The sequence below is a fragment of the Haematobia irritans genome, chromosome 5, assembly GCF_050003625.1.
Source record: "Haematobia irritans isolate KBUSLIRL chromosome 5, ASM5000362v1, whole genome shotgun sequence".
NCBI classification, from domain to species: Eukaryota; Metazoa; Arthropoda; class Insecta; order Diptera; family Muscidae; genus Haematobia; species Haematobia irritans.
In genome coordinates, this window is record NC_134401.1 from 142154084 (window position 1) to 142178370 (window position 24287).

The window sequence follows — 24287 nt, forward strand, 5'->3', positions numbered from 1 at the left end:
AAATAAAATTTTGACAACATTTTCTACCGAAATAAAAAATCGATAATATAGAATCGCATTCTTTTTTCGACTAAAACATTCTTGAAGTTCAATAAAATCCTGTTTTTGACTATGTCTTTCACAAAATCGAGATTTTCTTCCCACATGAACATGTCTGTTTTGCCATATTTGTAAAAGACTATTAGCAAATAAGGTTGATAGAGACTTTCTCAAAATATTAAAATATTTTGTCAAAGCTATTGTATCATAATATCTGATATCGACTCAAAAATGTCTACACAAAAGGTACTAAATCATTCGCGGGGTACTACGGTACTGACCGGGGTGAAAAAGTATTGAAAAAAGTACTATAGTACTGCATTTTCCATCCCTGTTCAATAGTTCGTGAACAGGGTCATCGAATTTACGAAATTTAAGATCTTAATTTGAGTAAGATGTTCTGAGCAAGGTGTTGAATATTCGAACGTATTACTACTGTTGAATTCTTTTAAATTGGAAGATACAATATTTTATTTTACTTTAACACTGTTAGCGAGATCTGGAATTTGGAATGGATAAGATTTCATATGTATGTTTCCGATTTTGCCTGTAGTGTGCTCCGTTCTGAAAATAATACCGATTTTCCCGAAGAACATATTCTGTTTGACTTGATAGAAACGGCCGATCTCAAATCTCCCAACTTAAATCATTATAAATTTCTGTATATGTAGCAATAGAACTCGCCTATAACTAGAAGATTGGCAACAATGTTCATAAATTCAGTGTTGTGTAATGAAAGACCTATTTGGCAAATTTTGTTTTCCCGGTTTGTTGTTTACAACGTGTGCAGCCAGTAGAGGAACAAGCAAGCTCCATTGGACAATGGATAAACGTGAACATGCTTTAAAAGAAGTAATTGAACATAAAACTATTTACTATACAATTAGCTCGATATAATCTATCTTTCAAATTTTGTTATAGGCATTGCAAAACAATGCAGAAGAGACGGAACGTTGGAGATCATATCTGAAAGAAAATGAATCGGCCAAAGAAAATATCTTGATGTTCCAAAAACGCTTGAGTGTGGAAGTAATGGTACCAGTGGGCAAGAAAGCTTTAATGCCAGGACGTTTGATTCACACTAACGAAGTACTGGTGGGTCATTATCAAGGATATTTTTCAAAGTGTTCAGCTTTTAAAGCAGAAGAGATTTGTGATCTACGCATTAAAACCGCAAGGGAACATTTGAAGAAATTGGAAACGGAATTAGAACTATGGCAGTATGTATGACCATGATTTTTATTAAAGAAATGTACGTAATTCGTTAATTAAATTATAGAAACAAATTGGAGAAGCCTTATGTCGAAGGCGTCGTTCCTAGTGGTGAAGAACGAGAAATTATCGAAGAATACAATGAAGAGCAGGAAAAAATATGGAAAGAAAAACACCAGATACGTCTGAAGGAGGCTAAATTAAAGGAGAAGGAACAGCGTGAAAAAGAAGTTAGGGAGGAAACGAAGAAAGCAATGGCCGAAGAAAACCCAAAAGAAAAATCAGATGAGGACATTTTTAAAATGTTAGAAGAAGCTGAAATTATGGAAGAATTGGAAGAAGAATTGCAGAGCTTAGAAGTCGATGAGGTCAACGACGAAACCATAAGAAAACTTATGTCGGGCGAAATGTATTTGCCTCCCGAAAAAAAGAGAGTTGCCCATAATATTTTGCAAAAGGAAAAAGAAAACGAAGAAAATCTTCTTCAGACAAATATTGTAAAAAAGTCAACAATACAAGAGAAGGTTATTACTACAAATAATAATTCAATGCCCAATCCTTACTTTGACCAGAACAATAACAGTGGAGATGAAGATAATGATGAAGAACCTTTACCTGAGGAGGTACGAATAATTAAAGAACAAGCAAAGTTTCTCAGTAACGAGGACCAAATTGGATTCTACGAATACCAAATTGAAATTATTAGGCAAAAGATAAGGGCTTTACCGTTGAGCAATCAAGAAGAAATGGAAGAGAAAATACGTCTCCTAACAGTATTAGAACATATGGAAGACCTGTTGGACTTTGCAGAGACTGCTGTGGGAAATGAGGAGCTTGCAGAACAAGACGAACAAGAGGAGAAAAATGAGTCTGAAAAAAAGTTGAATACAGAAATTGAAAAATCCATGGAGGCAAAAGAGGAAAATAAGCAGCCAAAAAATACTCAAAAGAGACGTATTTCCTTTGCTTCAGAAGACCAAACATTAGAATTTTGCAAAAATGAAGCAGTTACACAAATGTTATTCGACAAAAAAGAGGTATCTAAAAGAGATATTATAAAATTGGATGATGACCAATTGGCGAAAAGAAATGAAAACTATGTAATACCTACATCTGCTCCAAAAGTGGATAAAAAGGATCTAATTAAAGCTAAAGTAGAGCAAAGTCTACAATATGTTTCAGAAAACCAAAGTAAACAAGACTTTGATTTGGTCAATAAGATATTAGATACTTCGATGGGTAAAATTAATACGTTACACATATTGTTCAAACATTCCTCACAATGCCCCGTAGAGTATCCTACGACGGAGGATAACAAAAATTGTGATATTCCTGGCACTCCGGCAGATTTTTATAGCGCATATTTAAAGTCAATAGAGAGTTCTAAGGATTCTGAGCCAACAACGTTATTCATAAATAGCTATGAGGGTGAGGATCAAGTTAGAACTCCGGCTCTAAAAGAGTCAGATCGACAACAGGCATATAAAGATCCCAAAGCTGAGGTTTGTTACTATTGGGGCAGTTTTTTAGTTCTTTAAACAATTTTCGGTTTTTGTATTTAGTTTTCAAATCCCAAATCAATTCTACGAAACAAAGATGCCATTGAAATGGAAAATCGAAATCTTCAATACAAACCAGAAAACGGTGATAAGAAAACAAAGAAACAAAAGAAGAAACGGACTCCCAAGGAGGAGGAAGAAATTACAAGTGCCTATTATAAGGTAAGATTTAAAATAATATTTAATTTAATTCTACTAATTTATATTTTGTTGTCGAGGGGAAATATTAGTTAGTTTTCCCTTAAGGTGAGTATTAAGTTCGAGTTTAGCCGCTAAAATCGCTAAAGTGAAAACTATATCAGTAAGAAAAATGCATGAAATTATACAGATTTGTTGCAAATTTTATTATAACTTGATGGGGAAAAGCCCAAAGCAAATTTTCACAAAGTTTGTATTCCTTAAAATGGATTGATTATTAAAGAAAAGTAATCGTAAAAAATGACGTTTTTAGCGGCTAAACTCGAACTTAATACCCACCTTTAAGACTGATTGGGTTTTTCTAGATGGCGTTAGAAAGATTATAATTCGTATTAAACTTTTCGGACTGTTTTGGTTGATTCAGAAGAAATTATGCCATACTTAACGGGTTTTCTTCGATTAACTGACTAACGTCATCTTGCGAAACTTAAAATTCATTTTGTACAATAATTTTTTTTAGTATGGAAGCTAACCCGAAACATGTTATCCACACTATTATCTTTCGTTTTTTCAGGTGATGAATGAAGTTGTGGAAAAACCTTTAACTGAACCAGAACCTTTGCCAGATGTAAAATTTATTGATGCCCATGCTCCGAAACGAAGGGTAAGTCGTTTCAAACAGATGCGCCAAGGGTCCGAGGCAACGTGAATATGTAGTAATGCCAATGTTTTTAACAAACAATAAAACACTAATTTAAGGTTTAACATGTCTACTATAGTATATTATTATTATTAATTATTATTATCATAATTAGCAAATAAAATCAAAACTGAAAAATATTCTCAAAAAGTCATTCAGCTTCACACTAAACATAAAATTATCAGCATAACTTTTAAAATACAACTTTACTCTTACACTTTTTGTTTTATACAATTGTCTCTTTTTGTATATATATTTAAAAAGATACGATATTAGATTAACTTATAATAATTAATCATACAGAATAACTAATAATTTATAAAGAAAAAAAAAAAAAAAAAAACGAAAGATCAGATGTTGCAAAATTCAAGCTGGGGCCATATACAATGGTTGATGGCATAGCATAGTATTCATTTAATCTTCAAGACCTAAAAATTCTCGCTCCAGAGCGGCTCCCATCATATTCCAATCGCCATCATCTTCTTCATCGGGGTTATTTCCATCGCTGCCATCATTTGAATCTGAACCCATTTCTAAATCTGAAGGTAAATTGCCACCTATAATTGGGAGATATTAGTTTTTTTCGTTGTTTTCCACTGTAAAGCTTACCTCTTCTAAATTTTTCGCTAGGCATTTCTTCTTCCTCTTCATCCTCGTCATCATCACTTGAGGTTTTATCATCCAAATCTTGGCCCCGGGCACATTTAGATGCTATAACTTTATCGGAATCAGTACGTGTAAAGAATTTTCGTGTTCTCTCTTCTTCATTTTCTTCGCGTTTTCGCTTCCTTAGATTTTTGTCAACGGGAGGATTTTCTGCAATAAAAAGTATAAATGAAATTGCCATCGTATTATATCTTTATCTAAGAAATTTACCAATATTTATGTGCTCATCCTCTGATGACGAATCTGAATCAAAGAATTGATCAAATTCTTGATTCATATCCGCCAGGTCATCATTCGAAAATGAAAGCAATGGATTAATGGTGTCAATAAATTTCTCCGGTTCAGAGGCATTTTGTTGTGCTGAACTTGAAGAAGATATCTCTGATTTGTCACTGTAATTGACTACATGCTCAGGACTATGACAATGGGCAGGAGGCTGTCGCTGCTTACTTCTGACCTTACGATCCAAGGGGAAAAGTTTCTCCTCAACATGCTCCCAACGTTCTGCGCATGACCACAACCAATTTACATTGACTATTTTGATATGGGGATTCTTTTTAGCGGCATTTACTTTAAATGTGCCTGCACTGACCGCTACCAAGTGGGTAGTATCTGAAAAAATATTTCACCATAATTTTCTAAATTCTTTTGAAAATGTGAAAGTTACAAACCTGGATTAATGTTTTGTGAAACTTCGGCCCCCAAACTCTTTGCTATGAAGTAAGCCCTTGATTGTTGTAGCTTCATATTGGTTGGAACCAATCCCGAAAATACTAAATTACAATTTCGCAGCACTTCGGAGCGTATCTTCGGTACAATTATTTTCAAATCAGGGATTTCCTTTGTCTCATTGTAAATGCTGTAGAAACGTTCATGAATTTGTTTCAATATAACTTCCAAATGCATCAGATAATCATCGGGATCTTCTATTTCAATTAGATTTGCTGAATCTTCGGACGCTTTTAATTTGGGTGTGTTTTCTTCAGAGGTGCTGGCATTTTTTGTGGTGGTATCATCTTCGGATTTCCCTTCAACTTTTGTTTGGTTTTCGTGAGGAATTTCCTTTGCATCGTCAGTAGAAGTTGGCGGAGGCGGCGGTGCTTCCTCTACCGTTGCTACTACTGTGACTTCCTCTACAGGTTTTATCTCCTCCATACCCAAGATATCAGGCATATCAGTATTTCCAGCTTCTGCCTTTGACGTACAGGGTTCTGCTTCTTTCTTTTCGTCTGCTGGTTGATCTGCTTCTTTATCTGTAGACTCTTTTTTATTTTCAACTGTGGAATCTTCTTTTTTATCTTCAGCTGGACTATCGCTACCTTTAGTTACTTCTGACGAATCTGTGGACGTTTCCAAAGTCGTTGATACTTTAGCCTTGTCTTCGGTATTCAGATTTTCAATATCTGTATTACAAAACAAAAATAATTTAATAAGCAGTTAATACGTTGTTAACTATCCATTTTAAGTTTACCTTTAAAATCAACACCTTCACCATCTAATTCATGTTTTGATAGACCCGGCGGTGCATTTATATCCCCAGTGTGTTGAAAGAAGTGATAGGGTTTAACCTGTATCAGATTTGAAGCCATGTTCCAGACATCTTCGCGATCATCAATGATACACACCATAGAATCACCATTCGGAAACAAAGCCCTAAAATTATGTGAATGTTCTTTCTTAAATTTGATCTATTTGATGAATTTGATAAACTTACTTCAAATTGTCTGTTTTACTGGTGGCATTGAAACATTCATCTCTAGATAAAATACGATGAGAAAAAAATTTACCTTCAGGATCCAAGAGCTGGGCAATCATATGAGCATAATTGCGGGCACCAAATGTACAAATATGCAATTCGTAAAACTTTGACATACGTTCCAAAAATCCTGGAGTACCCGGTCTTAAACGGGTATGATACCATGGCGATTGAGGGCCATACAATTGAAAGTGATAAATACCCTTTATATTGTTAGGTACATTATCATTTGTGGTATGTATAACAGTTTGATCCAAATCAACCAGTAACACCAATTTTCGATCTTGTAATAGACGTCTGGTATCATCATGACCCAGTTTTTGTGCTAGTTTTTGTGTAACTTTCAAATCGGGTATAGAATGTACCATGGGAACAGAAGCCTCGGATGTGTTTCCCTAATCAAAAACAAAAATATATGTATTTTAAAAGAATAAAATAAGAAAATTAGAAGACAAAAAGAAAGGAAATGAAAGAAAGCTCAAGTGACACACAATTAATTCTAATTAGCCATAATTCGGAATTTGGCTATCTTTAAGCCCATTTTTAAGTTTCTACATATCATGTATTTTTTTCCTTTGATAAAAAATACATGATATGGCAACTCTTTCCAAAAATTAGAGTTCCCTCTTTTTTTGTTTGTTATGCTTTCTTTGCACAATACATAAACTAACCACTTTCTCCTACCACCCCTACCAAATCAACCTACCTACCGACCACAATCAACGCTGTTAAGTCAACGTTGTCATGCAAATCGCATCGGCAATGGTCGGAAGATGGGACAACAGAGCAAATATGACGATGAAGAAGGAAAAAAAAAACAATTATACTTACATTTTCATTTTGGCGCAAATCTGCACCGCAATCGGCGCACATGTCTTTAATAACAGTGGTATGAATACAGGCTGATAATTCCAATAATGGAGTACTGTGAATAAAGACACGAAAACAATACAATCAAACTCACATACACTAAAAGCTGGATCGATAACAATATAATGATGAAAACTGCAACTAGCGGCCAACATCCATGTATACATATATTTTCCTATTGCACAAAATACTTACTCAGCTTTAACGGTAGCACCATCCTTGTATAAACGTTTCTTCACTACACCAACCCTTTGAGCTTTAAGTTTATGTATTGTGGTGTCCGGTGGCGGTGTTGGTAAATCGTCTCCTTCCTCCGGTGGCAAAACTTCGTATAGCAAAATTACTTGGGAAGCGCTCACCGGAAAGCCCTCTCTTACCCTCCATCTATTGATCCGTATTCGAGGATATTCCACGGGCGCTTTGATAACAATGCCGTCATTGGAATCATCACTTAAAACTTCCGACATTTCTTCTGCTACAACCGCCAACTATTATTCTACACGATTTGTATTTTGTTAGTGTTTTTTTGCCAATGTGCCAATGTAATTTAACAATATTTATTATTATTGTGGCTTGTGTTGTTGTTGTCGCACATAAAATGGCTTTCTTTTCTGGCGTTCGCGATTTTGAGCGGCTCCGTTGTCTAGTGTTGTCATTCCACTAGAGACTTGTCGGGCTTTCCAATAATTTGATAACCGGTTTTTTTTACAAAAAAAAAAAAAAAATCAAAAGGAAGGTGTTCACAAAGCCTATATATAATTCAGCATATGAGAAGAAAGATTGTAATAAGTAATTAGTACAAAAATTCCAGATTCGTATGTATTAAAAGATGAAAATACGGATAAAAAAATAATTTTGATCAATGAAAGTCACTTTATTTTCGCGGTTACTGTTTCTTTTCTGCGCTTTGCAGACTATAAATTTATCCGGACGACAGTGGTCGTGTCCAAGGCATATTAATTAATATGCCTTGGGTCGTGTCGAACATATCCCATATATTGGCCACAATATAAGATAAGGCCGAAGGCATAATCGATACTGCTGCATGTAAAGGGTGATTCTTTTGAGGTTAGGATTTTCATGCATTAGTATTTGACAGATCACGTGGGATTTCAGACATGGTGTCAAAGAGAAAGATGCTCAGTATGCTTTGACATTTCATCATGAATAGACTTACTAACGAGCCACAACGTCGAATTTTCAGTGAATGGGCCCTAGAAAAGTTGGCAGAAAATCCGCTTTTTTATCGACAAATTTTGTTCAGCGATGAGGCTCATTTCTGGTTGAATGGCTACGTAAATAAGCAAAATTGCCGCATTTGGAGTGAAGAGCAACCAGAAGCCGTTCAAGAACTGCCCATGCATCCCGAAAAATGCACTGTTTGGTGTGGTTTGTACGCTGGTGGAATCATTGGACCGTATTTTTTCAAAGATGCTGTTGGACGCAACGTTACGGTGAATGGCGATCGCTATCGTTCGATGCTAACAAACTTTTTGTTGCCAAAAATGGAAGAACTGAACTTGGTTGACATGTGGTTTCAACAAGATGGCGCTACATGCCACACAGCTCGCGATTCTATGGCCATTTTGAGGGAAAACTTCGGAGAACAATTCATCTCAAGAAATGGACCGGTAAGTTGGCCACCAAGATCATGCGATTTGACGCCTTTAGACTATTTTTTGTGGGGCTACGTCAAGTCTAAAGTCTACAGAAATAAGCCAGCAACTATTCCAGCTTTGGAAGACAACATTTCCGAAGAAATTCGGGCTATTCCGGCCGAAATGCTCGAAAAAGTTGCCCAAAATTGGACTTTCCGAATGGACCACCTAAGACGCAGCCGCGGTCAACATTTAAATGAAATTATCTTCAAAAAGTAAATGTCATGGACCAATCTAACGTTTCAAATAATGCGCTTTACAGACTATCAGTTATTCCGGACGGAATGTCGGTGTTTGTAAAGAATCTTACAGTGTGTCGGATCGATACAACTTGTCGGCGATGACTAAATAATCGGTAAATGTGTTATCGATCCCATAAACATGCAGCAGTATCGATTATGCCTTCGAACTTAACTTATAATGTGCACAATGTATGGGATATGTTCGACACAAGTACTGTCGTCCGGAATAACTGATAGTCTGTAAAGCGCATAAAGAACCGATGAGATTTTGCAAATTTTATGCGTTTTTTTTTAAAAAAAAGTTATCAAGCTCTTAACAAATCACCCTTTATATGGGATCGATATCACATTTACCGTTTATGTAGTCATCGCCGACGATTCGTATCGATCCGACACACTGTAAGATTCTTTACAAACACCGACATTCCGTCCGGATTAACTGATAGTCTGTAAAGCGCATAAGACGCTGTAGCGATCAGGAGGAAATGGAATTTTGAAATGCTGGTAGGGTAAGTACGTTAGCTACTTGCTTGCAATGACGGCTAGTGAACGTATAAAGAAAATACGTAGCAAAACAAAAAGGCTTGCGTACGGCATATATCGATAGATGGTATTGTGATACAATTGAACGTATAAAAGCATAGTTATAGCGGCTCATTATTACTAGCAAAAATTGAGAACGTAGTATAATAGTACGTTCACTCTATATACAAAATCATTTTTGATATTTAGTTGGGTACTCAGTTCGAGTTTAGCCGCTAAAATCGAAACTAAATCTGCAAACACAGAATAAAATTATATCTTCTTGTTGCAAATGTTATTATAACTTGATGGGGAAATGCAAAAATTGTAAATGTTTATTTTCTGTGAAATGAATTACTAAAGAAAAGTAACCGTGAAAAAAATGGCCAATTTAGTGCGACATTGCCAACTTAATACTGGCCTTTATGCGCTTTACAGACTATCAGTTATTCCGGACGGAATGTCGGTGTTTGTAAAGAATCTTACAGTGTGTCGGATCGATACGACTTGTCGGCGATGACTAAATAATCAGTAAATGTGTTATCGATCCCATAAACATGCAGCAGTATCGATTATGCCTTCGGACTTAACTTATAATGTTCACAATATATGGGATACGTTTGACACGAGCACTGTCGTCCGGAATAACTGATAGTCTCTAATGCGCTTTACAGATTATCAGTTATTCCGGACGGAATGTCGGTTTTTGTAAAGAATCTTACAGTGTGTCGGGTCGATACGACTTGTCGGCGATGACTAAATAATCGGTAAATGTGTTATCGATCCCATAAACATGCAGCAGTATCGATTATGCCTTCGGACTTAACTTATAATGCGCACAATATATGGGATATGTTCGACACGAGCACTGTCGTCCGGAATAACTGATAGTCTGTAAAGCGCATAAAGCGCATTAGTAGTCAAATATAAATTTTGATGTGGGCCACATTGAGATTTTTTTTGAACATAGTGTGAACGTATTGTAAACTTATCAACGGATGTACAACCAATCGTGAAGTGTGTCCGGCCATACCAATAACAGAAATAACATATGACAGAATATTTGTTTACATTGTGCACGATATCGCCAGCTACTTACATTTTTGTGTGTCCTTTAAAGTGCTTCCACTAATCTCTGCCTGGATATCATGAGTGATGAGGATGAGAAAGTGGCCAGAAAACGTGGTAATGACAAAGTTAATGACAATGAGGAAGATGATGGTGGCTGGATAGGGCCTTTACCCACGGAACAAACTGCAGCTTTGAAACCGAAGAGGAAAAAAGGTTTGTTAGATCTTTAAGTAGAAAATTGCTTTGGGAGATCACAATGGACATCAAAGTACTGGAGCTCGTTCTAAACAATGGACATCAAAGTACTAGAACAATGCACATGTGATTACAGCAAAGTTCATCTTAGAAAATAACTTATTTTATCCATGTTCCATGTCATTTAGTTTTGCCATATGAACATGTATTTTTGGAGAATTTGCCTGATGCAGAGTGCTATGAAAAAAGTTATATGCATCGCGATATTATAACCCATTTAGTGGTTACGAAAACAGATTTCATTGTGACGGGGAGCATTGATGGTCATATCAAATTTTGGAAGAAAATGGAAGAAGGCATAGAATTTGTAAAACACTTTCGCAGTCATTTAAGTAAGTAATATTTTGCGAATAATATGGCTGAAATTTCTTTAGTTTTGTTATCAATATTTTAGTGCCTATCCATTCATTGACTACTAATGCTGGCGGTACCTTGCTTTGTTCAGCTTCGGCTGATAAATGTGCTAAAATATTTGATGTAATTAACTTTGATATGATAAATATCATCAAGTTGGGTTATATACCAGGTACATCGTGCTGGATTCATTCTCCCGGAGATGCGGTACAAAGTTTGGCTATGTAATAATATTAATTTTTATTTGTATCTAGGGAAGAAATTCATATTTATATGTATCTTGGTTTTGTTCCAGTTCAGATAAAGAAAGTAATAAAATCCACATATACGATGGCCAAGGAAATGGTGATGTTCTACATACTTTGGACAGATTACATTCCGCTCCGGTCATTGCAATGTGCTATAATGTGCCAATGAATTGTGCAATTTCGGTAGATCGTAATGGCATATTGGAATATTGGCTAAATTCGAAATACGATTATAAATTTCCACAAAAGCATGTTACCTTTGATTCAAAATTGGATACAAGTAGGTGTAAATTTGTGAAAAATCTATGGATACAAACTACTTTAATATTATTTGTAGGTCTCTTTGAATTTGCCAAGTGTAAAACATTAGTTACTGGTCTCGCTGCCTCTCAAGATGGCCGTAGATTCGCTACTATTTCTACAGATCGAAAAGTAAGAGTCTTTCAATTTCAAACGGGAAAGTTAATACGAGTATTCGATGAAGCTTTGCAAACATATACCCAAATGCAACAAACTCCACATGCTCTGCCCAATATGGAATTTGGAAGAAGGTATGATAAAGTCTCTTAAATTACATGATGAAACAGGAAATATAAAATTTTTGTGAATTATTCAATTTTACCAACAGAACATATGTAAAATTTACGCAAACTCTTTTATTCCAAATAATGGTTCTTCCAGAAAATTTAAAATTTCATATAAATTATCAACAAAATATATTTTTGTATTTATTTATTTTATTTATTTATTTATTACATTTACAATAAAATTATAAATATAATTGTAAGCTTTGATTGCTAGGGTCTTAAGCCTTATATTTTTTTATTCTCACAATTTTAAAATATTTTTCCACATTACAGCAGTAGTGAAATATTTTCAATTATTTTCTTAAAATATTTTATTCAATTTTTTTTTTTAATTTTTCAGAATGGCTTCAGAACGTGACTTGGAAAAATCCGATTTCAATATGAATAATAATATCATATTTGACGTTACCGGTCACTTCTTGCTTTATCCCACAATGATTGGTATAAAAATGATAAATATTGAAACAAATCGTTGTGTTAGCATTTTGGGAAAAACGGATAATATTAGACCCCTGCATATAGCACTATTCCAGGGCAAAGGGAGAAAAACTAAGGCCGCAATAACTCTAGAACAAGAAGCAAGTGAAAATCCAGCATTACAATCAACATCTAATGATCCCACTTTATTTTGTACAGCCTTCAAGTGAGTACAACAAAATTTCCTTATTGATAAACATAAGAAGTTTCAAAAAAAAAAAACAATTTGTCTTTTTTAGAAAACAAAGATTTTATATGTATAGTAGACGTTTACCATCGGACTTACAAGATGTAGATCGTGATGTATTTAATGAGAAACCTACAAAGGAGGATATCATCGCTGTACCCGAGGGACAAGGTAAATGCAATATTTTAATAGTTTTGCAATTAAGACTTCCAATAATAAATATTAATGACATTTTTTTTCATCATGCTTATCATAAAACAAAAAAAGAGGAAGGTTGTAGTTTTTATATAAAAGCAAAAATATAGGAAAAATGATTTAGCTTTATTCTATGCCTCAATTAATTTAAAAATTATTATTTAGACTATGAAATCTATTTCCAAGCCAAATCTAAATAATCAAATCCTATATTTTAGCATTTCTGTAAACATTCAAACATTAGATTATACAATAAAATTGTTCTTTTCTTCATATCTCTAGGTGTACAAAAAATGTACGAAAATGTTACAATACATACAACACTGGGTGATATCCATATGAAAATGTTTTACAAAGAATGTCCCAAAACTGTGGAGAATTTTTGTGTTCATGCCAAAAATGGGTAATTTACATACATATCTCCTTTTCAGGAATATACTAAAATGTTGATTTCATAATTTTAGTTATTATAATGGACATATCTTCCATCGTGTAATTAAGGGATTTATGGTACAAACTGGAGATCCTACTGGCACTGGTACTGGTGGTAAATCTATTTGGGGTCATGATTTTAAAGATGAATTTGTTCCAACATTAAGACATGATCGACCCTATACGGTCAGTATGGCTAATGCTGGACCAAATACAAATGGCAGTCAATTCTTTATTACTGTCCTACCAACGGTAATGAGTTTTATATTTCGATCGTTTGGGTGAAAAATGACACAATATTCTTTTTTTTATTTTTTTATTACAGCCCTGGCTTGATAATAAACACACAGTTTTTGGCAGGGTCTACAAGGGTATGGAAGTAGTGCAAAATATATGTAATTCAAAGACAAATCCTAAAACCGATAAACCCTATGATGATATTAAAATAATTTCAATACATTTAAGCAATTAAACAAAAAGATAAAATAAAAGAAATTTTAATAAAACATCTTCCAAAAACTATAACGAATAGAAGAGAGAGAGAGAGAGAGAGAGAGAGAGAGAGTGAGGGAATGAGATCAGCGATTTATATGTTCCATGGTCAATACGTCAAGTTGGAAGATGGATCTACATCAGGGTAAGATATTTTGAACAACAGATAGCAAAATAGACTTTTAAAAATAATCAAATAAGAAAACTATGTCATTCTAAATATTTTTGTTGTTATTGTACTCTAAAAAAAAAAAGTATTCATAACAGCAAACAAGTTTGATGAAAAAGGGAAATCAGTAATGTAGTTTTTTCTATAAAGATCCCTTAGTATAAACAGCAAACATTTTCTTTGCTGAAATAGCAAACAAATATTGCTGAATTAGCAAACCTGCTAGCTTAAAGGACGTCATCATCCCGCCATCGATTCAATACCCCAAAGATATAATTCGTGAGGCTATCGAAAACAAAGTGGCGATTTGGTTATTAAAAATTTCATGAAAATGATTTGGCCTATATTGACTTGCATTATTAACGGGATATTTTTTTCTTTATTATGAAATAAACATCCGATCATTTATTTAAAAAAACACACATTTTACTTTCAATAAGAGTTTCCCACTTCTAAAATTCTTACAAAAACAGAGCCCCTTTAGAAGAATTCCAACGAAGTTGGCTCTGCTGTGTCGTGAATGAACGAGAAATAAAATCAGGCTTTTATAGATCGCCAATATATTCGACTACCGAAAACTCTATCGGATGTTTTGATGAACGCACTAAAATCTTTTAAACTCAAAAAATGGTACTAAAGCCATTTAATTATATTTTAGTTCATGGAATTATTAAATTTTTTCTTCAAACTACGAAATTTTCTTTAACAAGTGAAAAAAATAATTAAGCCTAATAAATTTTCTTGAATTTGTCAAAAAATATTTACATATTTTTTTAAAATCAACTCAACTGTCGCTAGTATTAAATGCATATTATTTTTATAGAGTACCAACCTTCAAATGATTCGTGTCAAAATTTGACGTCTGTATGTTAAGTCATACAGACGTGAGATAGAGCGTCTTTTGTGAAGCAACTTTTGTTATTGTGAAAAAATGGAAAAAAGGAATTTCGTGTTTTGATAAAATACTGTTTTCTGAAGGGAAAAAATTGATTGGTTATGCAAAATTCAAGCGTGGTGAAATGTGCACGGAGGACGGTGAACGCAGTGGACGCCCGAAAGAGGTGGTTACCGACGAAAACATCAAAAAAATCCACAAAATGATTTTGAATGACCGTAAAATGAATTTGATCGAGATAGCAGAGGCCGTAAAGATATCATATTCATCAATATTTGGATATGCGGAAGCTCTGTGCAAAATGGGTGCCGCGCGAGCTCATATTTGACCAAAAACAACAATGTGTTGATGATTCTGAGCGTTTGAAGCTGTTAACTCGTAATAAACCCGATTTTTTCCGTCGATATGTGACAATGGATGAAACATGGCTCCATAACTACACTCCTGAGAGTCCAATCGACTGTCGGCTGAGTGGACAGCGACCGGTGAACCGTCTCCGAAGCGTGGAAAGACTCAAAAGTCCGCTGGCAAAGTAATGGCCTCTGTTTTTTGCGATGCGCATGGAATAATTTTTATCGATTATCTTGAGAAGGGAAAAACCATCAACAGTGACTATTATGGCATTATTGGAGCGTTTGAAGGTCGAAATCGCGGCTAAACGGCCCCATATGAAGAAGAAAAAAGTGTTGTGCCACCAAAACAACGCACCGTGCCACCAGTCATTGAGAACGATGGCAAAAATTCATGAATTGGGCTTCGAATTGCTTCCCCACCCACTGTATTCTCCCAGCGACTTTTTCTTGTTCTCAGACCTCAAAAGAATGCTCGCAGGGGAAAAAATTGGCTGCAATGAAGAGGTGATCGCCTGAAACTGAGGCAAACCGAAGGAGTACTACCAAAATGGTATCCAAAAATTGGAAGGTCGTTATAATCGTTGTATTGCTCTTGAAGGAAACTATGTTGAATAATAAAAACGAATTTTGCCAAAAAAAAAAAAATGTGTTTTTCTTTGTTAGATCGGGCCAACCTGTTATATTACAGCCAACCTGTTATATTTCAACACAAGACCAAATATTAGGTTATTCAATAAAACAAATGTGTTAGTTATCCAAATATGCTAAAATTCTGGACTTCACCATTGCAATACTTAAGTTAGTGTCAACTAGATGATAGATTGAATTAAAATTAATGCACATCCTACGAATAGGCTGCACAGAAGCATAATTCGAACGTTGAAAATCAATGAAGAGAGACTGGTAAGGAACATTTATCCTAATCCTAGATATCAATTCAGAGCATGGAATATCCCCACAAATTAGCCTATACATCATCATGGAGCTCAATATCGTCCGTCGGCTCCTAAGAGTAGGCAAATGAATCAGCCTCAGTCTAGAAGTGTAAGGAGGAAGAACAAAATCACTCTTCCAATGAAGATGTCTTAGAGCGAACAACAAGAACTGCTTCTGAACCGATCCTATCTTATCAATGTAAACATCATACTGAGGATCCTGCATGATAGAACCATACTCCAAAATGGGTCTAACAAGGGCAGTAAAAAGCCTCTTGGTTATAACATAAGGGAAACCCTCAGAAATGTCACCAATAATGCTGGTGACATTTCTGAGGGTTTCAAAGCTTCTCTAAATGGCTTCACTGCAATGTGGAACGCCGTTCGGACTCGGCTAAAAAAAGGAGGTCCCTTGTCATTGAGCTTAACATGGAATCGGGCAGCACTCAGTGATAAGAGAGAAGTTCACCAATGTGGTATCACAATGGACTGAATAGTCTAAGTGAGCCTGATACATCGGGCTCCCACCTTACCTAACTTAACCTAACATAAGGGTCCGAAATCTCCTTCGCCTAACGCTTTATGAATCCTAGAATCCCAGATGCATTACTCACCATCGAATTAATAGATCATTAAAATTAAGCCTACACACAAAAAAAAAAATTCTGATTCAATCACGAAATTAATTGATCCAATTAATTTTTTAATTGAAATGTCTTCAATCAAAGAAATGATAGTATCAATTAAAAAATTAATTGACAGTCAATTAAAAAATTAATTGATCCAATTAAATATTTAATTGATTAAAAAATTTGTTGAATCAATTAAATTTTTAATTGAATATTTTTTAAAACTCAATTAAGATTTTAATTGGAAAAATTTTCGTGAAATTTTTTTCTGTGTATGATCCATAACAATGCCAAGATCAACAAAAGAATGAACCAACCTGAGTTTAATTCTCTTATAAAATGGACCAGAGGGATTTTATAATTTTATTTGGATCAAACGAAAATTTTAGCAAACTACTGCCTTTTCTGCTGTACCAAAATATAAATTTGATTGATATTTTGGCAAAAAGTCTGCTAAAACAGCAGTCAGTCCTTACATATTTCATCCAACTTGGAACAGCAGACATTGTTAGCAAACTAAAGATTATTTACTAGCAGCTATGCTATTATAAAATTGCCCTTGTGTTTATATTGCAATTCGTAAGTTTTTTTTTACGTTTTAAATGTTACACAATATTTTTAAGAACAAAAAAGTTGTATATTCCCGCCTTCTAATAGGTTAAAGTGGCAGCCCGATTAAGATTCAGGCTCACTTAGACTATTCAATCCGCCTTCTAATAACGTTTTCCATTTTAGCAACCGGTAAAGGCCGGTATTAAGATCGCATTATCTCGGTAAAGTAAAAATTTTTTCATGGTTTTTCTTTTCTTTTATAATTTACTTAAAAGGAAAAAACTTACTGAATTGTTGAATTAGAGCATTCCCTTCCATGTTATAATAAAATCTGACAAAAAAATATAACTTTATTTTGTTTTTACAGAATTATATTCGATTTTAGCGTCTAAGCTCGAACAACTTACCTTAACTGCTTTCTCTTTTTCAGCAGATTTTTTTTGCTGTTCCTATAAAATTTGGCTGTATAAATCAAAATGTTACTTTAAGGTTTTTATAATTAAAATTTTATTTTATTATTTTTTGTTTAATTTAAAAAACATTCTGTAAGAATTTCACAAAAATAGAATAATTTTCTATTACATTCGACAGTCACCCAAGTACCATGTGAGGTTAATGCCACACAACTGGAGTTTGTGAATTGCGAACTGAAAAAAACGAAATATTTCAAAATTATCATTTCCTCGATAAAGAAATCCATATTCCCTTTCCTCCTTTCTATTATACCTCATTTTTGGGTTTCCTGGCTCCCAAGCTCGATAAGGAAAACAATCAAGACTTTCATCATCCATGTTGAACATTTGAAATCTTTGTGTTCGACTACGATTATAATAGAGACCAACGTAAGCCAAGTTAATTTTGGGTTTTAGTTTCAACATAATTTGTCGATCATTGTACTCCTTCATGATATATACAAGGGCATTTGTACGCCTCGAAGAAGCAATATGGGCCAAAGATCCACAATATAGTTTATCAATGGCACTTTCAATGATAATTTTTTGACAATTCAATGAAGCGTTTTGAAATGTCTCCATGTTGGTGGTATATAAAATAAATAGACCCACTTGGGGAATGCAAACATAGTTGGGAACTGTATTAAATGTGTCGAAAGGGTCAGAGAAGCTTAGAAATTTTAATTTTCTTGGAGGGACTTACAAATTGCTTCCTCATAGAGTGAATAGTAATCAAATGTTGAATCATTTATTAGGGTTTTGAATTCGGTAGTTTCAGGGCATTGTAAGATGTGACAATTGAAATATAATTGTGGCTGTTCCCAATAATGATCGCGACTTATTTTGGGGGCAATATCATCTGCAAAGAGTTATATTTTATATTACTACATATTGAATAAAATTTAATTTTTTTGGCCAATGATATTTTTTTCTTTACACATTGTAATAAACAAGTATATATGGACTTAAGTTCGGCCGGGCCGCATTTTAAAAACCCACCACCATGAATCAAATTGTATGTTTTGAAAACTCTTCGTAGGGTTCTTGGAAAAATATAAGATTTCAGATTGGTTTGATGACATGACAAGACATATCACATGGGGGCCATACCAAAGCCTGCACCCATCTACACCATATTCGCTACACCTATTTACTGACCTAAAATGTCTGTAAAATGCATAAAAATTGCGGTATATAGAATCCTAAGTAGTCAAATCGGGAGATTGGGTTATATGGGGGACTGACCATATTCGCCACCATTTTTGCCAGTATTTTTCTGGCTCTTGTCCCAAAATTATGATTTTTTCGTCCCCAAAAATCACCAATTTAAACTTAAATTCCTCACAAAAATCCCCAACACATTTTTGACAAGTTTTTTTTTTTTTTTTTTTTTTTTTTTTTTTTTTTTTTTAATGAAGCAAAAATCTATGCTGTAGAAAATCAGTAATAATTTAAAAATTTAAATTTAGTCAAATTCAACAAGCTGTACTAAGATCAAGATTTCGAACCACAACATAAAGATACTGGTGATCGTCTTCCAAATGGTATGAGGTATGAAAATGGGAGTTTGGTCATCTTGTATTTATGAACGAAAATTAGGGGGTAGACATGTTGCCAGAGTTGGTAGAATTCTACCAGAAATGATAGATTTTTTTATTGTTTGGTATATTGGCTAAATTTTGATGTTTTGGTAGATTTTGTAATCATAAATTTTCCATAGAAATAAACTTGTGACAAAATTTTCTACATAGAAATAAAATTTTGAAAAAATGTTCTATATAGAAATAAAATTTTGAGATAATTTTCTTACAGAAAAAATTGCTGACCAAATTTTCTATAGAAATAAAATTTTGAGAAAATTTTCTATATAGAACTAAAATTTTGAGATAATTTTCTTACAGAAAAAATTGCTGACCAAATTTTCTATAGAAATAAAATTTTGAGAAAATTTTCTATATAGAAATAAAATTTTAAGATAATTTTCTTACAGAAAAAATTGCTGACCAAATTTTCTATAGAAATAAAATTTTGAAAAAAAATCTATATAGAACTAAAATTTTGAGATAATTTTCTATGCAGAAAAAAATTGACAAAATTTTCAATAGAAATAAAATTTAGAAAAAAATATCTATTTAGAAACAAAATTTTGAGATAATTTTCTATGCAGAAAAAAATTGACAACATTTTCTACAGAAATAAAATTTTGAAAAAAATTTCTATATAGAAATAAAATTTTGAGATAATTTTCTATACAGAAAAAAAATATTGAAAAAATTTTCTATAGAAATAAAATATTGACAAAATTTTCTATAGAAATAAAATTTTGGCAAAATTTTTTATAGAAATAAAATTTTGGCAAAATTGTCTATAGAAATAGAACTTTGACAAAATTTCTTACATAAAATTTTGTTAATCCTCACAAAAAAACCCAAATTTATGGTAATTCCCCACCAAATCCCCAAGTCCCCAACTCAGAAATATTGTCCCCATTTACGAAAAATATCCCCAATTTGGGGAAAAATCCCCAATACTGGCAACACTGTTTGCCACACCTATTTACGAACCCATAATAACATAAAATATTGAATTTCAGGCAAATTGCCGGGTCTACACCCTCACAAAAAATCGCTTCTGTAACATATACTCCCAAACATATTTTGCTTCAAGCATATACATTTTTGGGTATTGCCCAAACATTTATATGTTTGATCTCTTCCAATATATAATATGTTTGAAAGCATATTGGTCTAAAAAATATATGTTTGGGTAGTCTAAGTTCCAAACATTTTGTATTTTTGCATCCAAATTCAATAATGTTGTCTTCCAAAAAACAATATGTTATTATGTGAACATATAATATGTTTGGAAGCATTTTGCACCCAAAAATATTATATGCTTAAAAAAATTCTCCCAAACAATATTGTGCTCAAAATTTTATTTATTTATTTATATATTTACAATCATAATGAATTACGAAAATAAACAGGTAATATAGGTGCTAACAACATAGGTTTTCGACCTGAATGCTCAAACCTTTTTCTGTAATACAAACATTGTAGAAGAAATTATTCAATTTTATGATCTTTTTTTATTTTAATTTTACCTTTTGCCGGACGGGGATTCGAACAGCGGACCACACAGTTTGTAAGGATCAAAGAAGTAGCTGATCAATTGCCCAAGGAAAAATAAAATGTTAATTTTGTAATAACAAGCAACAACCACCAACTTAATTCAATATCGCTCCCTGTTAAATAGCGCTCCAAGCTACTAAACACATATATGTTTATAGGCTATTTCTAAATTAATATATGTTTGCATCCAAGCATATTATATTTACAACCATTTTATGTCCCAAACATAATATGTTCTAACATATTAACATATATGTCCCAAACATGTTATGCTAGTTTATGAACATTATATGCTTGCACTCAAAAATATTGTGTTTAAAAATTTGTGTTCCAAACATATAATGTTTATAGCCAAACATATGAAAAACAGTCTTTTTCATCCGTGTACACTCTCATAAAAAATCGCTTCTGTAACATATACTCCCAAACATATTTTGCTTCAAGCATAACATTTTTGGGTATTGCCCAAACATTTATATGTTTGATCTCTTCCAATATATAATATGTTTGAAAGCATATTGGTCTAAACAATATATGTTTGGGTATTCTAAGTTCCTAACATTTTGTATTTTTGCATCCAAATTCAATAATGTTGTCTTCCAAAAAACAATATGTTATTTTGTGAACATATAATATGTTTAGAAGCATTTTGCACCCAAAAATATTATATGCTTAAAAAAATTCTCCCAAACAATATTGTGCTCAAAATTTTATTTATTTATTTATATATTTACAATCATAATGAATTATGAAAATAAACAGGTAATATAGGTGCTAACAACATAGGTTTTCGACCTGAATGCTCAAAATTTTGTTTCTGCCTAATTGTATATTCCCCCACATCTTTCTCACTTCCACGACATTTTTTAGTTCTTAGCACCTTTTTCTGTAATACAAACATTGTAGAAGAAATTATTCAATTTTTTTATATTAATTTTACCTTTTGCCGGACGGGGATTCGAACAGCGGACCACACAGTTTGTAAGGATCAAAGAAGTAGCTGATCAATTGCCCAAGGAAAAATAAAATGTTAATTTTGTAATAACAAGCAACAACCACCAACTTAATTATATATCGCTCCCTGTTAAATAGCGCTCCAAGCTACTAAACACATATATGTTTATAGGCTATTTCTAAATTAATATATGTTTGCATCCAAGCATATTATATTTACAAACATTTTATGTCCCAAACATAATATGTTCTAACATATTAACATATATATCCCAAACATGTTATGCTAGTTTATGAACATTATATGCTTGCACTCAAAAATATTGTGTTTAAAAATTTGTATTCCAAACATATAATGTTTATAGCCAAACATATGAAAAACAGTCTTTTTCATCCGTGTAGAAGCCTAAGAAGTCAAATCGGGAGATCCGTATGTATGGGGAGTATATCAAAATATGGACCGATACGCGCAATATTCGGCACACTTGCTTATGGACCCAAACTACCCCTAGATTTTGAATTTCAACCAAATCGGATAAAAATTCGGAAGTCTCAAGATATCAAATCGAGAAATCGCGCTATATGGGGGGGTTTATACAAAACCATGGGCCGATACACACCATATTCGGCACACTTATTTATGGACCCAAACTGCCTCTAGAGCCACCGTGGTGCAATGGTTAGGATGCCCGCCTTGCGTACACAAGGTCGTGGGTTCGATTCCTGATTCGACCGAACACCAAAAAAGTTTTCCAGCGGTGGATTATCCCACCTCAGTAATGCTGGTGACATTTCTGAGGGTTTCAAAGCTTCTCTAAGTGGTTTCACTGCAAGTTGGAACGCCGTTCGGACTCGGCTATAGAAAGGAGGTCCATTGTCATTGAGCTTAACATGGAATCGGGCAGCACTCAGTGATAAGAGAGAAGTTCATCAATGTGGTATCACAATGGACTGAATAGTCTAAGTGAGCCTGACACATCGGGCTGCCACCTAACCTAACCTAACCTCTGGATTTTGAGTTTCAGGCAAATCAGATAAAATTGGCGTTGTATAGAAGTCCAAGAAGTCATTCAGGAGATCGGGATATATAGAGGCTATATCAAAAATTGGGTTGTCTTGAGGCTCAAGACCCAAAATCGGAGGGTCGGATTGTATGGGAGCTATATCAAAATCAGGATCGATATATCCAAGCCTCGAACTTGACCTGCCTGCAGACAAATGACGAGTTTATTCAAAATTTCAGCATGATAGGTTCATTATTGAAGACTGTAGCGTGATTACAACAGACAGCAATACATAATTTTTCTTAGAATTTCTTCATGATCCAGAATATATATACTTTATGTAGTCGGAAATCGTTATTTCGATGTGTTACAAACGGAATGAAAAACTTATTATACCCCCTTCACCATTCTATGGTGGTGGGTATAAAATTTGTAATGTATTGTAATGTAGTTTGTGCAATGTGCAATTGTCTTAAATTACCTTCGTCTGTTGAAGATCTACTATACGATCTATAGTTGAATGCTAATCCTTTATATGTGTTAGCCATTTGTATACACGATTCAAGCGAATCCACATTGTCCACATGCAATTTATCACCCAAAGATCTATGATATTGCTTTATCAGATGAAATTTCAAATGCCTAGAGGACTCTTCGCATTTTAAAGAGGAAGCCTCATGATGTGGTGTTGGAAGTATTGCAGAAACAATAATATAAAATTTGCTAATAAAGTTAAACATATTAAAAAGTATTATGAACGATACTTGTATTCAAATTTCAATGTTTAGAAGAGATTAGTTTATTTCAAAATATATATGTATATATGTATTTTTTTTAATTTTTTGATGTCTTATGTTACTAATCACATGCGAAAAGCTATTGAAAATGAAATACTTTAGCAAAATTAAAATTTTATTTTTCTGCTTACTTCCATCGCGATATTTCATAATAATTTCAAAATGTGCATTGAAATTGATAGACAATTGAATGGGTTTTGAATGAAAATTGGACTTAAGTATCAATGGCCAATTAAGGTGACAAGTTATTTCAATTATGGTGACAAGTTATTTCAATGAAATTAAAGTAAATTGCCATTAGCGAAATGTCAATGTATAAATTTGAAAATTTCTCACATTAAGGTGTGTATTAAGTTCAAGTTTAGCCAGAAGTAAATCTGGAGGTCATCCTCTGCCGACATATCAAATTTCGTCCGAAATTTGCTCCTCCAAGAGGTTGCATGGATCAACTTTTGCATATTTGTTAGAGGCCATAGACTTACACCACATACCAAATTCAAAACGGATCGGATGAAATTTGGTCCTGCAAGATGATCCACAAACCTAATCTGGGTGTCGTTTATATGGGGGCTATACCTAAAAGTGGTCCGATATGGCTCATTTGCACTACCATCTGACCTATATGAACAGTAACTGGGTTAGGTTAGGTGGCAGCCCGATTATCACTGAGTGCTGCCCGATTCCATGTTAAGCTCAATGACAAGGGACCTCCTTATTATAGCCGAGTCCGAACGGCGTTCCATATTGCAGTGAAAT

The 24287-nt window shown here is 33.7% G+C and overlaps 4 protein-coding genes across 4 annotated transcripts; 2 read left to right on the forward strand and 2 right to left on the reverse strand.

The window, feature by feature from the left end:
- Positions 1 to 739: 739 nt before the first annotated feature.
- On the forward strand, positions 740 to 3788 carry uri (unconventional prefoldin RPB5 interactor). Its single transcript, XM_075309438.1, has 5 exons — positions 740 to 891; positions 961 to 1259; positions 1319 to 2753; positions 2814 to 2972; positions 3523 to 3788. Exons 1-5 carry the CDS (start codon positions 772 to 774, stop codon positions 3655 to 3657), a joined length of 2148 nt encoding a protein of 715 aa, XP_075165553.1. The 5' UTR covers positions 740 to 771; the 3' UTR covers positions 3658 to 3788.
- Positions 3702 to 7537, reverse strand: Fcp1 (RNA polymerase II subunit A C-terminal domain phosphatase Fcp1). The gene is made up of 8 exons (XM_075309437.1): positions 7136 to 7537; positions 6902 to 6995; positions 6029 to 6465; positions 5786 to 5967; positions 4986 to 5717; positions 4525 to 4926; positions 4258 to 4464; positions 3702 to 4205 (listed from the first exon to the last, which is right to left on the reverse strand). The coding sequence occupies exons 1-8, from the start codon at positions 7405 to 7407 to the stop codon at positions 4063 to 4065; spliced, it is 2469 nt and encodes an 822-aa protein (XP_075165552.1). The 5' UTR covers positions 7408 to 7537; the 3' UTR covers positions 3702 to 4062.
- Positions 7538 to 10420: 2883 nt separating this feature from the next.
- Positions 10421 to 13693, forward strand: LOC142239387 (peptidylprolyl isomerase domain and WD repeat-containing protein 1). The gene is made up of 10 exons (XM_075311170.1): positions 10421 to 10646; positions 10817 to 11020; positions 11083 to 11266; positions 11338 to 11570; positions 11628 to 11841; positions 12218 to 12520; positions 12594 to 12712; positions 13019 to 13139; positions 13201 to 13420; positions 13494 to 13693. The coding sequence occupies exons 1-10, from the start codon at positions 10511 to 10513 to the stop codon at positions 13638 to 13640; spliced, it is 1881 nt and encodes a 626-aa protein (XP_075167285.1). The 5' UTR covers positions 10421 to 10510; the 3' UTR covers positions 13641 to 13693.
- Positions 13694 to 17719: 4026 nt separating this feature from the next.
- Positions 17720 to 23495, reverse strand: LOC142240085 (uncharacterized). Its single transcript, XM_075311803.1, has 4 exons — positions 23216 to 23495; positions 18349 to 18504; positions 17920 to 18283; positions 17720 to 17840 (listed from the first exon to the last, which is right to left on the reverse strand). Exons 1-4 carry the CDS (start codon positions 23472 to 23474, stop codon positions 17720 to 17722), a joined length of 900 nt encoding a protein of 299 aa, XP_075167918.1. The 5' UTR covers positions 23475 to 23495.
- Between the last annotated feature and the right edge of the window lie 792 nt (positions 23496 to 24287).